Source organism: Bufo gargarizans, chromosome 5 (genome assembly GCF_014858855.1).
Source record: "Bufo gargarizans isolate SCDJY-AF-19 chromosome 5, ASM1485885v1, whole genome shotgun sequence".
Taxonomy (NCBI): Eukaryota; Metazoa; Chordata; class Amphibia; order Anura; family Bufonidae; genus Bufo; species Bufo gargarizans.
In genome coordinates, this window is record NC_058084.1 from 209,724,464 (window position 1) to 209,742,159 (window position 17,696).

Consider the following 17,696-nt stretch of genomic DNA (forward strand, 5'->3'; position numbering starts at 1 on the left):
AAAGATGCTCTATTGGGTTGAGATCTGGTGACTGTGGGGGTCATTTTAGTACAGTGAACTCATTGTCATGTTCAAGAAACCAATTTGAAATGATTCGAGCTTTGTGACATGATGCATTATCCTGCTGGAAGTAGCCATCAGAGGATGGGTACATGGTGGTCATGAAGGGATGGACATGGTCAGAAACAATGCTCAGGTAGCCCGTGGCATTTAAACGATGGCCAATTGGCACTAAGGGGCCTAATGTGTGCCGATAAAATATCGCCCACACCATTACACCACCACCACCAGCCTGCACAGTGGTAACAAGGCATGATAGATACATGTTCTCATTCTGTTTACGCCAAATTCGGACTCTACCATTTGAATGTCTCAACAGAAATTGAGACTCATCAGACTAGGCAACATTTTTCCAGTCTTCAACAGTCCAATTTTGGTGAGCTCATGCAAATTGTAGCCTCTTTTTCCTATTTGTAGTGGAGATAAGTGGTACCCGGTGGGGTTTTCTGCTGTTGTAACCCATCCGCCTCAAGGTTGTGCGTGTTGTGGCTTCACAAATGCTTTACTGCATACCTCGGTTGTAACGAGTGGTTATTTCAGTCAACGTTGCTCTTCTATCAGCTTGAATCAGTCGGCCCATTCTCCTCTGACCTCTAGCATCAACAAGGCATTTCGCCCACAGGACTGCCGCATACTGGATGTTTTTCCCTTTTCACACCATTCTTTGTAAACCCTAGAAATGGTTGTGTGTGAAAATCCCAGTAACTGAGCAGATTGTGAAATACTCAGACCAGCCCGTCTGGCACCAACAACCATGCCACGCTCAAAATTGCTTAAATCGCCTTTCTTTCCCATTCTGACATTCAGTTTGGAGTTCAGGAGATTGTCTTGACCAGGACCACAACCCTACATGCATTGAAGCAACTGCCATGTGATTGGTTGACTAGATAATCGCATTAATGAGAAATAGAACAGGTGTTCCTAATAATTCTTTAGGTGAGTGTGTGTATATATATATATATATATATATATATGGAAAAAAAATCTGCCTTATGGGTAAATAAAGTTATTTTTCATTTTTATCTGCTGGAGTGCTGCCCGTTTTTTACATTTTATATATATATATATATATATATACACACACACACACACACACACACACACACACACGGAATAGCAGCACTCCAGGAGCCCAGGTGCATTCCCTCAAAAAGATCCTGAACAAAGATCCTCCAGGTAATGCAGTAGTAGAAACAGGCAGCACTCCGGAAATAGTGATTATATTCACCCAATGCAACGTTTCAGCTCATATCACTGGAGCCTTTTTCAAGCAGTGACTGAAGTGCTAAGCAAAATGTATATAGGTCTCAGATTTCCACGACTCCAGCGCGTCGTCATCAAAAGGGGAAGGACTGCTCCCTAGTGTGGATTCAATATCTGTGGTTCCCATGTGCACGTACATACAAAGGGCATGACGTGCACCTGAGTCACTGGAACTATCTGTGTAGCCAGTGCTGACTACAAATGTGCCATTTTTTCAAGAGATATATACAAGTGACGTTATCCACGCCTATAAAGCCCTATAATAAAAGTGTAAAAAAGGGAGGATTATGGGCATCAGTTAGTGATACCCAGCAACTGAATATCAGATAATAGAGAGAAATTTATAAATGATAACTAGATTGGATTTTAGAATATGTAAAGCCTCATAAAGACACATAAACTATGGTTCACTCACGATGGCCCCATGTACCCATTGCTGGTATCCTAAGTAGATACATTTTGGCCAATGAGGATCAAATAAAGAAGCATATGTCAGCACTGGGTGTACATGTATTCAGTGATCAATAGGAGCACTGAAAAGAGCCATGCATAGAAGTCCCAGGTACAAGGACTATATCAGGGCTGCACAACCTTTTTTGGTCTGAGGGCCGCATTGTCACATCGCTCTATTTCAAGGGGCCGCAAATAAATAAAAATTGATTGGCGCACATTTGCATCAGTTTATTACACAAGCCAATGCAAAGTGATTGGGGAGGAATGATCACTACCACAAGTCATTCCGCCTTCATTTAGTTATATTGATTATTGGTAGCCCATCCCTGATCACACAGGGAGATGTGCTCCCAATAATTGTAAACCTTTCATCCTAATAAAATATGCTAATCAGCCGACAAACGAGCGATTCCTTGTTTATCGATTGATCAGTGGCACGATTATACCGGCCAGATATAAGATATGAGCACTCCTATGAACACTTTTTCCCAATTATTGTCCCGAATATCGTGCTGCAGCATGTTCCATGAAACCGAAGAGCTATAATTACCTGCTCCAGGACCGCTCTGGTCCTCTGCGCTGCCCCCATCTTCCAGTCCCCACACTGTTTACACCTGGCAGTGCATGGCCATGGTCACATGCACCTCTCCAGCCAATGACTGGCTTCAGCGGTGATGTGGTGACAGGTTAAAACAGTGTGGGGACCAGAAGATGGAGGCTGCAGGGGCAGCGCAGAAGACTGGAGAGGCAGGGAGCAGGTAAGTATGAACCTTTTGTTTCAGGGCCCATGCTGCAGGAACTGGTTAAAAGTTATTTTTACCAGAAAAGTGGAGAAATTTCCTTCCATCCTGCTTCCTATTCATAAATCAGTGTTTTCCTTCGCTGCAGAGTACGGCGCTCACTGGTTATTACCCCCTCCTGCCTCCAGTTATAGGAGCCCTGCAGTTACTAGCAAGCGCTTTCCTTCACTCCAAAGGACGGCGCTCACTGGTTATTACCCCTTTCTGCCCCCAGTTATAGGAGCCCTGCAATAACCAGTAAGCGCTTTCCTTCACTGCAGAGGGCGGCGCTCACTGGTTATTACCCCCTCCTGCCCCCAGTTATAGGAGCCCTGCAGTTACTAGCAAGCGCTTTCCTTCACTCCAAAGGACGGCGCTCACTGGTTATTACCCCCTTCTGCCCCCAGTTATAGGAGCCCTGCAATAACCAGTAAGCGCTTTCCTTCACTGCAGAGGGCGGCGCTCACTGGTTATTACCCCCTCCTGCCCCCAGTTATAGGAGCCCTGCAATAACCAGTAAGCACTTTCCTTCACTGCAGAGGACGAGGCTTACTGGTTATTACCCCCTCCTGCCCTTAGTTATAGGAGCCCTGCAATAACCAGTAAGCACTTTCCTTCACTGCAGAGGACGAGACTCACTGGTTATTACCGCCTCCTGCCGTTATAGGGGCCCTGCAATAACCAGTAAGCGCTTTAACTTGCTAGTGGGAAAGTTGACCCTTTAATGACCAGACACTTTTTTTGTGATTTAGCATCAGTGGTTCAAACGGCTGTAACTATCTTATTTGTTTAACTGTCAAAATAATTTTTGTAACAATTGTTTACGTGACACGTAGCTTTTATAATTTATTTTTTAGTAGTTTTATTTGGGGGAAACTGTACAAAACATTTTTTTTTAAGTATTTTTTTTTTCAAACTATAGCTCCTTATTCTTTAAATATTCACACTCACAACAAAATAAATTATTATAATTAGTTCCCTATTTTGTGTAGGCCATTTTGTTATATACGCTTCATGTGAATGGGGTGGTAATGGTGACGATTTTGGTTAGTGTGATTGTTTTTCTTTTATGAATTTTTTATTCTTTTTTTTTTAAATCTTTTTTTAACTTAATTTATTTAATCAATTTATTTGTATTTTATTAATATTTTATTGTATAATTTTTTAATAATTGGTTTATAACTTTTTTTTTATATATTTTTGCCACATAATATGTTTATTTTTTCTTTTATGTGTATATACATTTTTTTGTATTTTATTTTTTGGTGCGGATCCGTCATGGATCTGCACAAACGCATCTGTTCAGATAATACAACCGCCTGCATCCGTTCAGAACGGATCCGTTTGTATTATCTTTAAAGGGTTTCTACCATCAGAAATAACGTTATGTAGCTGACTGACATTAACGATGCGCTAATGTCAGCACTACATAACAGTATATTTCTGACATTTCTCCCTGCAGCCGTTCTGATAAAATACACACTTTTACAATATGCTAATGAGCCTCTAGGTGCTATGTGAGTGTAGAATTAGCACCTAGAGGCTCCGTCTACTCACCCTTTATCCCGCCCAGGTCCCCTGTTCTGACTGCCCCGCTCCTCTTGATTGATGTCACGGTTCACAGCATTACTGACGAAATCCCGCGCCTGCGCCGTTCACTTCTGTATTCGGCCTGCGCTGACTACGTCACAGTGAGGAAGCTGGCATCAGGAGAGCGGCCTTCACTCGAGCGAATACAGAAGTTAGCGGCTCAGGCGCGGGATTTCGGCAGCGATGCTGTGAACCGTGACATCAATCAAGAGGAGCGGGGCAGGCAGAACAGGGGAACTGGGCGGGATAAAGGGTGAGTTGACGGACCCTCTAGGTGATGAATCTACGTCGACATAGCACCTAGAGGCTCATTAGCATATTGTAAAAGTGCTTATTTTATCAGAACGGCTGCAGGGAGAAATGTAAAAAACATACTGTTATGTAGTGCTGACATTAGCGCATCGTTAATGTCAGTCAGCTACATAACGTTATTTCTGATGGTAGAAACCCTTTAACATAGCCAAAACTGATCCGTCTTGAACACCGTTGAAAGTCAATGGGGGACGGATCCATTTTCTATTGTGCTATATTGTGTCAATGGGGTCGGATTCGTTCTCACCGACTTACATTGTGTGTCAGGACGGATCCGTTTGCCTCCGTTTCGTCCAGAGCGGATTGGAGGCGGAACGGAGGCAAACTGAGCCAAACCGATGCATTCTGAACGGATCCTTATCCATTCAGAATGCATTACAGCAAAACTGATCCGTTTTGGTCCGCTTGTGAGAGCCCTGAACGGATCTCACAAACGGAAAGCCAAAACGCCAGTGTGAAAGTAGCCTAATTCATATAAAACGAGGATAGATCATCAGTTAAATGAAAGTGCAGAACCCCTTTAAGGGCAAAAGTGATCTGTTTTGGACCGCTTGTGAGAGCCCTGAAACGGATTTCACAAATCGAAAGCCAAAACGCCAGTGTGAAAGTAGACTTAGAACTCTGCCTTGTGCAGTTCCTCTTTTATTCCATCCAGAATAAACATCTACCACTGTGTGTCGGCTGCAGTTGCCATTCAAGTCTGTTTATATACATTAATGTTCATATAACAGCTTATTTGGCAGCACTGATTTGCTCTAGATCCGTGTACTTACCACATCCAGGTACACACTGACCCTGCACTTGAGATCGCTATCGGCCGATTGCTCATTTGGTTGAAACTGAGAGGGGAATAAGCAGGATCAGGCATCTTGAATAGCATTGTGCCTGATTTTACTTTTTCCGGGCACCTCCTCCCCCATACGCCTTGGATCAGCGATTCAACATACGGTACTTTTATCTCAAGTGTTTATCCAGCTTAAAGCAGCACCCGTCTCTGAGCTGCGATGAATGCTGTACGATTCCTATGGACTTTTTGAAAGGAGAAGCAAGAGAAGTAGGGGGACTGCAAAAGATGGTAATCCTGGGATTAGGTTATGAATGGATAATGCTTCAGCAAATATTTCTGCCTACTTAAAGGTGGCCCCTTGACTGTCTCTGACTTGTCAATGGGTCCCATTCATTCTCTATGGGGAGAGAAAAGATGCGGACAGCACACAGTGTGCTGTCCGCATCCGCCTTTCCATGCCGCGGCCCCGCCAAAAATAGAACATGTCCTATTCTTGTCCGCAATTGCGTACAAAAATAGGCAGTTCTATGGGGGGTGCTGGCCGGGTGTATTACGGATCCGCAATACACTACGGACCCTTAATAGCTGCAGCTCATTGAGACTTACCGTAATAATCACAGTACCGGAATAGAAAAGATCCACTACTGCACAGCGCTTTCTCCGCACACCGCTGAAGTCTCATTCCCCAACCTTTCTACAGTTGCTAAGCGGCACCTAATGTGGACTCGCCATTACCGCCCTGATACACTATTACAGCATTTGTGAAATGGAGGTTGATAATTTAATGTCAGGTTCAAAACATCAAGAGCACACAAGCTTATGCGAATCCCTCTTAAGCAGAATTTTCTACTTACTGCCAGATATAAGAGGTAACTAGATCTAGTAAAGTCAGGCACAAATTGTTAGACAGTGCGATCCACTTAAGAGAAGTAAATTGCCTAGCTGCGGGCTATGCTGGCCTCGGCGTGAAGCTGCCTATACCATCATTAGCACAGTTTAAGGATCTTGAGCTCCACGGGCAGTGAATGAGACACTCCACGTAAAGGTCACTTGAAAGTGAACATTTATCCCAATGTGTAGGAAGAGCCATGCTTAAACACCACTGTCACAGAAGAACATTTCCCTTTACGTTTTCACCGACACAACAGAGTGTATGGTAAATGCTTCTCTGCCTTAATATTATCCCCCATAGTAATTGCAGTATTTTAGCGTCTTTTCCCCTATGAATCTGGTGCCGCTTGGTTAACTTTGTGACCCACGTAGAAGCTGTATCGATATAAGCGGACATTTTAATGCTTTTTTTCCTCCTTCTTATGTTTTCCTCCTTTCCCTTTGACTTATTTCTCTTTTTCTTTTCATTCAGAAAGTGTCAGAAAATACTTGGCAAAAACATGAAGCTGTGGGAAGATGAAGTGTACCGCTTTAAGAAAATAGGACAACTGAAGGTAAAGATAAAAATGTCTTCATGTTAAACTTAAGATGCAGAGATTAGGGGGCATGTAGTGTATGCCTGGCATCTGCACTGGCAGATCTCCTGGATCCATAGGACCTCTGTTACCCGACAAAGGCAAAAAGAGTTCAGTTTGGCGTCCAGTGGGCTGGCATACATTAGTATACATTTTTTACTGTAGCCTACGGTTTTATCTGCCTATGCATCCAGTAAGAAAAAGTATAACAGCGTTGTATAGTTTTTAAAATATGGGAGCCTACATTCGAGGCATCCATCGGAGGTGTTTGTTGGGGCATCCTCCCAATGTGTACATTGTAAATGCAGTGTGAATGTATCCTTGTATATACTAGCAATAAGCCTCTAGAAACCTCTGCCCCCTAATATGCCTTTACTATGTCATCACTGTCCTATGAGTAGGCCACCGCTCTGTCCTCTGTATGCCATTACTGTCCCCTGTGTGTCACCATTCCACCCCGTATGCCCATCATTCAGAAAAAAATACTATGGGACAGATTTATCATTACACTTACATCTTACTCCACTTTCACATATGTCCAAAGTCACTTTTGGCTAAGTCAGATTTATTAATGGTCCTTTAAGACTGTGATAAATGTGGTTTATCCTTCAGTAAGCAGCTTTACAAAATCCGCACATCTTTACGAAAAAGTCGCATGTTCTATTAAAAAGTGCACAATTTTTTTTTTTACTTTTTAAATTGTCGCAATAGTAAATCTGTCTAGAGATTCATTTACATAAGAAAACACGCCCACTTTCAGAAACCTGGCGAGCATAGCGCAGAGCCAATACAAGTTGCAAATTTTTTGTCAGTTTTAGCGATTGTTTTTGCATTATTTTTATTTGTGCTAATAATAAATCTGGCCCTATATGTTTCCAAAAACAGTTATTGGTCATTTTTCATTTGTCATGAAACATTAAGGTATAAAATGAAGAGGAATATGCCTGATGATAATCTTCCCAGCGCAAGAGGCATGGACCCCTTTCCACATGTTGCTTTATATTTTTTTTTATGGTTGTGTATATTGTTTTGCGCCTCACATATCTGTTATACTCACTATTTACCCACACTGATCTCTATTGATAGCTCCCCCCTCCAGGACTCCCTTTTAAAGAAAGAGGCACCCCTCAATACGTCTCTGACTGTAGCAGAGGAAGACGAGGGGTATTGAGTAGTGGACTCAGAGCTTGGCTTCCATGTCTTAAACTGCTGTGGTAAAATGACAGCTGTGCTGTGATTTGGTTGCTATGGGCAACAAACCGTTTTTCTTTTAGTCAGTTTTGATAAATATGCTTAATTGGATACAGTTTACATGTAAAACAGCACATTTATTAGACTAATCCATGCAGGGAGATGAGATGCAGGCTGAGAAGTCTGCGCAATGTATGTCTGCTTCAGCCTGCTGCTGACTGCTGCAGCCAATTGGAGAAGTGACCCTTTTATATATTAACATGATTGTTTAACGTGTGTCCACTGTTAATAGAAATTCCCTATAAAAGGCTTTTGGGAATTGCTTCATTTTCATCTGAGAACATTCAGCAAAGCTGTGGGAATCCAACATGTTCTGCAGTTGGCAAGTCTGTCTATCAGCTTGTAGTCTGTTGATTGATACAGCAACTTACAGTATTTAATACGCACTCGGGGAAAAAATGCATACATTGTGTGCGTAAACAGCCTTAAAGGGTATTCCAGGAACTTGTTATTGATGGCCTCTCCTCAGGAGACACCTTGCTGATTAGTTGTTTCAGTGTAGCTCTGGCGCCAGAAATACACAGTGAGTGTGTTGTTATGGCGCCGACTTCTGGCACCTGAGCTACACTGAAACAGCTGATCAGCGGGAGTGCAGGGTGTCTGTCCTCATCAGTAAGATATTGATGACCTATCTTGAGGAAGCCTCATCAATAATAAAATATCCCTTTAAGATGCCCACATAATTCTAAATTGATGACTGCAATTACACCCACCTTTACCAATTTTTTCTATCCCCATAAACAAAACTTATCTGTATATGTTTATGTAGCTAAGTCTGATGGAAAATCATGTCAACCGTCTTGCTCCTGCTTGCTAGGCAGGAACGCCCACTGATTTTAGAAGTGAGATCCCCCTTCTACAACTATTGTTTATCAGTTAGAGATATAAGTAACGTTAAAGGGGTTTTCTGGCGATCCAGTGTTGATGACCTTTCCTCAAAGTAGGTCACCAACATCAGATCAGTGGGGGTCCGACTCCCAGCATCCCTGTGGATCAACTGTTTGAAGTGGCAACAGCGCTCCTGCAGCCTCTTTGCGGTTTAGCAAGCACAGCACCCTACATTGTATAGTGGCTGCGCTTGGTATTGCAGCTCAGTTCTATTCCCTTGAATGAGCTGCAGAAAGGCGATATGACTGATGGATGTGACATCACAGGCCTAGAAGAGGCCACTTTGCTCATCAGAGCACCAACAGCTGATCGGGGGTTGCCGTCATTTTTCATGATAATGATACAGGTGTCATTTGAATCATCTGGATCAACCCTACCAGGTAGTAGGCTTAATTTAATAGGGTAGTTGAAGTTAATGTCAGCTTTACATCTGTACTTGTTCTCATGTTAACTGCCCATATTCTTTGGATTACAAAATGCACAGGACTATAAGATGTGCTCAGGATTAGACAGGAGAACATAACTTCCTTGGTTGTCAACGGTTGTGGAGGGGTTAATGTCACTGCTGGTGACATTTGCTTCCCTCATGTTCTAAGGTGGTGTCTCTCGATGTTTCTAAGCTTAGTGCTCACTAGTCAAATTAATTTGAAAGGGGTCGGCCACTTTCATGTTACTATTGACCACTGTGTATGTAAGATGATAATATGACACTAATATAGTCTTTGCTGAAATTTTGCACCATTTTCTATATTTCATAAGGTATGCCACCTTGTTCACCAAGTTTTTTGTCCTGTCCAAAAAGAGATCCTGTCTATATAATGGCTGCCGATGGAGGGTCATGTGACCAGGCAAACCACCTCCATTCAAATACTCTACACCTATCAGCTGCACTTCACTATTGGGAGGGTAGTGCAGGTGCAGTGTGTTTGGATGGGGGAGACATCACATGGAGGTGATTTGCTTGGTCACATGACCCTCCATCAGCAGCCATCTTGTGGACAGCAAATGAGCCAAGTAAGGTGTCTGGAGGGGCTTTATCTTCACATGAAGGAGCCCGGGCACGCCTCCAGCTATTGCTCACGCCTTTATGCAGGTCACAAGTTCGCCTCCTCTCCGCTCTGACATAACCACCCGGCTGCAATGTCAACGCCCACCCCCGCTACGGCATATACAAGCCATAACTACCCACCCTTTTGCTTCTGTATCAACCCTAACTTAGCCTGTGTAGAACCTTGCTTGGCCATTTTTAATACCAAGCAAACAGTAAAAAAGTAACTTTTGGGACTAAGGTGCTATGTGCTATTAGGCTATTGCTTTACTTCAACAGTGTTGATGTAGGCGACAGATTTATCTCGCCCTGCTAAGGTGTGATGAGACACAGTCCCAACCATCTTCTGGCTGGGAAACAGCAGAGCTCCCTCAGAAACACCATAGCTTGTGCTACACTGTTTATGTATCTCTCACGCACACCAATGAGAACTACTGAAACGGTGAGTGCCGGAACGCTCTACTGACTGTGTCTCATCTTGCCTTAGTAACGGTGGGAAGAGACAACCCCTTTAAGCAATTGTGCTCAGCTGGCACAATACTGTGCGATTTTGCCAAATTCATATATTAGTCCTGAACAATGAAATGCAATGTAGGTGAAAAGCAACACACAAGAAAGTTGATGCCTCTCAGTCAGTGTGGAGGTTTGTAGCTCCCTCAGTTGATGCCATGCAATATTTAATGTTGTATGATACCAGTGCCCATTCGATATTATTATACAAAGTACCGTACAATTAACACAAACAGTACAATTAATCCAGCCGCACAGTATATTTTCTGTAGCCCCCCACTCCTGGGACGGTGAATGTCCCCAACCACTTCTAGTACAATTAATGCCACCATCCGTTCCCTTTAAGTACAGTAAATCTGCATACATCCTAACTGTTTGATCTGTAGGAGACACAATCCAACCCCTGTAATTGTCAGAACAGTGGTCCATTGACACTCTTGCATGGCAATCCCTATTGAAGCCAATGGAGAGTGATGAAAACACAGTCTCTCATCTGTTTCTGTCAGTCTGAATGTTTGAGTATCAATGAATCCCTGTTCTGACATTCGGTAGAAGTCCCATCAAAGTTCTACCAGTTAGAATTAAATATCTGTGGTACTAGTACCCCTTTTAATGCCTCCTAAAAGTGTTAGGGCCTATTCATCACAAAGGTGAGACCCGCACCTGTCTGACTTTGGTGGCATATCCTAGCGTTACGCCACTGATTTCTGAGGTGAGACAGACCCTTTACGTTTCCGAGATGCAGTACCAGGATCATCTTTAAAAGATTTTCCTTTTAAAAGATATTCCTTTAGTCAAGAGCACTGCTGTACAAAGGGAAAATAGCGGAGGAGCTGCAGCACTGTATCTCCTTCATTCTCCACTGATCATAAAGTGACGGCGTATTCTAGTGACATGTTGAAAACTGTAAATGTTGTGAATGGGTCTGGTAGACCGGGCAGTGAGTTTTATGAGTGCTGCACGAGAGAAGTCGCAATATAATGTATTTCATTGTTTTTTGTTTTTTTTGTGTATAAGCTTTATAGTGGTCATTAAGAGGCCTTATTTTAGGTCGCTGCCTCTTTACAGTGGCCTAGAATAAGCGCTGTACAGATCTACTGTGCAGCGAGGGTCAGGAGCTCAGCTCTCATATGACAGCCAGGCTCCTGCTCTAACAGCGCAGTTTGGCTATAGTGACCACTGAGGCATATAGTGTGACCACACAAGTCTTTATATCGCCGATATTTTGACGTACTGTACCTGAACAATTTTCAGACGTTTTGGAAGAAAATTGTGTTTGTACAAAGCAAAGAAGTGTAGATAGTGCTGCTTATTTTGACTAGGAGATGGTTCTTTAATTTCATCAGCAAAGAACTATATTTTAACAGCTCAAATGCTTCAAGCTATAACTCATCACTTCATGTTATAGGGCTCACAAGCACTGATGAGGGGCAATCACCCCGAAACAGCTGTCTGCAGATGAGGTACTGGCTTATTTAATATCCAAGTCATGTCTCAAGGCTTAGCTAAAGAGCTGAACATTGACTTATAGGATAGCTGCCTGCCTTACATCTGGTGGCATTAGAGGCAGAGCTTGTTAAGAGCTCATTTGCATCCCTTCTCTCCCAATATGTCTATAGTTCTGAAACATTTGCACCATTTTGTTTAGAATAGTCTTTCCATTTACCTGCCACTAGGTGTCACTGTTGGTATTGTTACCTTCCATGTACTGTCAGTGGTGGACTGTAGGTTGCGAATGTCCCTTTACATAAGGAGTCTTGCATATGACCATAAATGTATTAACAATTTATACATTGACATTATATATTTTATGACTCATTATGAAAGCTGATGTTCAGTATGAAACCTAATTATTATCAATGACCCAAGTAGGGTGTAGGTGGTCCAGGGTATATTTAATATGTATGTGTAATCAAATAGCCAGAGACTATAAAGACCCTGTTTTTGACCCTTGCATATGTTTCGCCCTATAAGATGTACCTGTCCATAAGAGCACCTAGATTTTAAAGGAGGACAATAATAAAAAAAAAATTCATTAGACCTCAGATCAGACCATCAATCAGACCCCCAATGTTAATCAGACCTCAGCTCACAGCCCCAATTAGACCCCCAATGTTAAAGACCCCAGTAAGACCTCAGATCAGACCTCAGCTCTAACCCTAATGTGAATGACCCCCAATCAGACCTCAGATCAGAGCTACTATATAAATAAGACCCTCCATTCAGACCTCAGATCAGCCACCCATCCGTCAGATCAGACACCCATCCCTCAGATCAGCCCCCCCCCCCCCCCCCCCCCATGCCTTACATCAGCCCCCATGCCATAGATCAACCTCCAGCCATAGATCAGCCTCAGATCACATAGAAAAAAAATCCACTTACCTCTCCTTCTCCGGAAGCTGCCGCTCCTCACCTCCAGCACTCTTCTTTTTCCTGCCTCACCCCCCGCGCACAGCGTGAGGTCACAGAGCGTGTAGGTTTACATATCTATATTAAGTGGATTTCCCGTAAATCTGGTGCTGATAGATGTCACACGGAGTTATGCTGTATTATTTTTCATATACACTTGTATTTTCCTAAATTGCAATAGCTAAATTATCAACTCAGCTGAGAGTATTGAGAGCAGGAAAATCTCCAGTCGTCTCTTTGTTGATTTTATATATGCAGCAAATTTCTCTATAAATATGGGAATAGTTGCCATTTTGATTCAGCAACTATATCTAGTTAAAGTATTCTCTTACCACTGCTAAACAGTTAGTAGCTTTATGTTTTCAAATGTGGGAATCTCATTAGAAGCAGCTTCATGTGGTTTTATGCAAAGCGTATTATACAGGGCATAACTTCTGCTATATCCATAGCAGTCCACTAGTTGATTTAGGGTACTTCCACACTAGCATTTTTCTGTTCCGGCATAGAGTTCCGTCCTAGGGCTTACTGGAAAATAACTGATCAGTTTTATCCCCATGCATTCTGAATGGAGAGCTATCCGTTCAGGATGCATCGGGATGTCTTCAGTTCAGTCTTTTTAAATGATCAGGACGGAGATAATACCGCAGCATGCTCCGGTTTTATCTTCGGCCAAAAAACGGAAGACTTGCCTGAATGCATTTTTTTCCCCATAGGAATGTATTAGTGCCGGATCCTTCCTGCGCAGACCGAAAAAAAGGTGAAAAAAATTAATGCCGTATCTGTTTAGCCAGAAAGACGGATCCGGCATTTCAATGCATTTTTCTGACTGATCAGGATCCTGATCAGTCTTACAAATGCCATCAGTTGGAATACATTTTGCCGGATCCAGCAGGCAGTTCCGGCGACGGAACTGCTTTTCAGATCACTCTGCCGCAAGTGTGAAAGTACCCTAAGGTGGTACTTTTCAATAAAATGTATCAGAAAAATATAGCCCACACAATCCTCTGTATAAACTATCTAGCTTGGATAATATAAGGTTGTTGCCAGCAGCTATTTGAGTCAGCTATACTGTCAGGTGTGCCGTGAGCAAACTGATATCACACCAGATATGTAAGTAGCCTGTCCAGTATTCTGATAGGGGCAATACAAGCCCTTCCATTCACAGCCGCAGTGCATCTGCATTGTATTGATCGAAAGGGACTGCGTATAAAACAACTGCTCCCTAGGGGGAGCAATGTAGCTGCTTAAAATGCAATTCCAACATTCAAAACATGAAGCTACTAACTGTTTAGCAGTGGTAAGTGAATACGTTAAATATCGTTGCTGAATCCAAATGGCAACTATTCCCATATTTATGAAGAAATTTGCTAAATGTATAGAATCAACAAAGAGACGACTGGAGATTGCAATTTATGAAAAATACAAGTATGTCTGAAAAATAATACACCATAACTCGATGTGACATATATCAGCACCAGATTTACGGGAAATCCATTTCATATATATATATATATATATATATATATATGTAAAAAATGATACACATAGTCCAAGACGGGTGAGACTGTGCTTCTGATAATCATATTTAGGGTATGATTTTTTTATATATAGTATAATAAAGGTTATGGTTCAGTATGAAACATGGGACAGCTCTTCTACCTTTTTTGTAGTATGCATTATATGAAGCCAGGCTCAGACAGGTAAATTCCCCAGTGGGCCCCTGAGCAATGTGGGTCCCCTGTCTTCCATCCCCTGCACAAGGGGCACATACTGTAACACAGTAGACTTACTGCTCTATATATACAGAACCTCAACCAGCCTAAGTTCATATTAAAAACTGGGTTAAGTATATAAGAAACCCCCCAGTTTATTATTAGGGACATGTTCATGTGGCTGAGATGACTTGGAGGTACAGAGGCAGGACAACCAGTATCCTCCTTTCTCAGAGACCTGCCTTCTCAATGTTGCTGTAGGGATCAATCATTTTGTAGCATCTTGCTGCTGTCTGCTGCTGATTTAGCAGGTAATATTTGAATGTGTCTGTATGGTGGGCCCCCAAAATAAATTTTACTGGTGGGACCTACACAGCCCAGTTCGACAATAGCATGCACTATTGCCAGTGTCTCAAGACAGTAACTTTCTAGCAAACAAAATAATTATATTTAAAATGATATTCCGTTTTTTTTTGTTGTAAATTTGACTACCCTTTTCTTCTCATCTCATATTGTTTCTGTACCATTTCCTTGTTCTTTTGATAAAGAGGTTTAATGCTGATGTCCAGTGCTGGCATCCAGGGCTGCTTGTGATATAAATCAGTCCTGGGTTACTGCTCATGATGGAGTGCACAAAACAATGTCATAGCTCTTAGATCAGATGTGTAGCTTTTTTTTGCGTGTCTATGATATTCTGCTACTCAAAAAAATGCATATTTGAAGGATATTTGAGTTTTGAAAAACATTTACCTAGTGGCTTTGCTTCTTTGTACCATCATAACTGTAAAGGAGCAGGTCTTTTTAGTCTCTTTCAGCGATATTATTCCCTGCTTCAGCTGCACAACTAGATGCACTTCTCTCACAAGCAGGGGGCGTATTGCTTCTGTGAAATATGCCAGCACTGTACTGCCGTCACCTCCTTTCCCTTACTTCCCACTGTTTGTTTTCAATTCTATAGCTCACAGAACAGATAAGGAGGGGGAAATCACACTTAGGGCTCATGCACACAAACGTATTTTCTTTCCACTTCCGTTCTGCTTTTTTGCAGACCGTATGCGGAACCAATGGGGCTGTAGAAAATACAGAAGTTACCCTGTGTGCATTCCGTTTCCGTTTGTCCGCATGGCCGTTCCGCAAAAAAGTAGGGAATGTCCTGTTATTGTCCGCAAATCACGGTCCGAGGCCCCATTCAACTCAATAGGAACACATCCGTATGTTATCCGTATTTCATCCGTATTTTGTGGATCCATACTGTAGAAATGCTATGCCCAGCCCATATTGCTCATGTGTTTGGTGATTAATAAGTTACTGTTTCTTTATACGATCCGCAAAAAACAGATCAAATACGGAAACCATACAGAAATGTTTTGTGCAGTAACGGAACGGAAGAGGACTTAAATCACAGGAAAAAAAAAAATCAAATACGGAACAACGGATCAGTAAAAAACGGACTGCAAAACAACAACGGTCGTGTGAATGAGCCCTTACAGATATTACAAATAATCTCCTATAATCTTCAAAAGCAGTGTAGAAGCAGTTCTTTTATCAAGCTCAGGATCTCACAAGCTCTGACATGCCCACATTTCCTGTGATCCGTCTTTTGTGTCTCTGTTATTAGGGACGGGTCTTGCTTGACAACAGGCAGCGGACTCCAAATTAGGTGGAAGTAAGACCCCTAGTGGCCATGACTTTACAGTAGAAATGATCAAACCTGTTTGGTTCTGGTTCGCCAAAATGTTGAAGGAGTTCGGATGGGACCCAAATCGGTTTGGGCTGAACCAGAATGGCTCAAATTGCCCTGGAAAATGGTATAGACCACCCTCTAGACTCCTAGGATGCAAAATATTTAGGAAAACATGTTTTATCTTTTTGTTTGTTTTTTAAAATATTTTTTGGCTTTTCTCTCCCCATTCCCTCCTCCTTAAGCTCTTGAACGCAATCACAGCAATAGTAAATCAGGTCTGAGTGACACTGACATATATAGCTATGGGTTAATGCATATTTAATGGCATTAACAAAAAAATTTTTTAAAAACCCACAGTGCCGTGATATGTTATGCTTTTTCACATTCCAAAGGTTCCAGAAATTGGCCCTTATCAAGGCAGATCAACACTGTGTTATGTGATTAAACAACTGTGATTTGTTGGGGGAACAAGCGTCCAAAAATGATGCCTTTACGGGGTCAGAATCCTTGCCCATATGACACACGCAAGTATTGTCAGAAGAAAAGGTGGCTTATTGTGAATGAGTTTATAATAATTCTCCCTTACAATTGGGAGCAGCAGCAGTTTCTTTGTAGCGCTTGATGGTTTTTGTGACTGCACTTGGGGACACTTTCAAAGTTTTTTCCCAATTTTTCGGACTGAATGACCTTCATTTCTTAAAGTAATGATGGCCACTCGTTTTTATTTACTTAGCTGCTTTTTTCTTGCCATAATACAAATTCTAACAGTCTATTCAGTAGGACTATCAGCTGTGTATCCACCTGACTTCTCCACAACGCAACTGATGGTCCCAACCCCATTTATAAGGCAAGAAATCCCACTTATTAAACCTGACAGGGCACACCTGTGAAGTGAAAACCATTTCGGGTGACTACCTCTTGAAGCTCATCAAGAGAATTCCAAGAGTGTGCAAAGCAGTAATCAAAGCAAAAGAAGAACCTAGAATATGACATATTTTCAGTTGTTTCACACTTTTTTGTTATGTGTATAATTCCACATGTGTTAATTCATAGTTTTGATGCCTTCAGTGTGAATCTACAATTTTCATAGTCATAAAAATAAAGAAAACTCTTTGAATGAGAAGGTGTGTCCAAACTTTTGGTCTGTACTGTATATATACCATGTGTGTGTATATATATATATATATATATATATAGATAGCCAGTTTTTAATAACATGTCCCATATGCCATAATTCTCAGACCTCATAATGGTTCTATCTTTGTCTTACAGGCAATCAGCAAGTATCTACCAAGGGGAGATTTACGCCTAAGACCGGCAATATATGAAATGATACTGGACGAGTTTTTGAGAACGGATTATGAGGTACAGCAGCATTTTTTGCATAGGTTCAACAAATAAGCATCATCATCATTTATCTCATTAAATTTACGAAATGAAACATTAGTGGTGAGGGGCTCCTTACTTCATTACATCTATCAACA

The 17,696-nt window shown here is 41.9% G+C and overlaps 1 protein-coding gene across 1 annotated transcript in view; it reads left to right on the forward strand.

Moving 5' to 3' along the window:
- Positions 1-17,696, forward strand: part of VPS41 (VPS41 subunit of HOPS complex) — a 234,039-nt gene that overhangs the window by 170,410 nt on the left and 45,933 nt on the right. The window contains exons 16-17 of the mRNA XM_044293996.1: positions 6,608-6,689; positions 17,485-17,577. Of these exons, the coding sequence (XP_044149931.1) occupies positions 6,608-6,689; positions 17,485-17,577 (175 nt within the window). The remainder of the gene's footprint in view (positions 1-6,607; positions 6,690-17,484; positions 17,578-17,696) is intronic.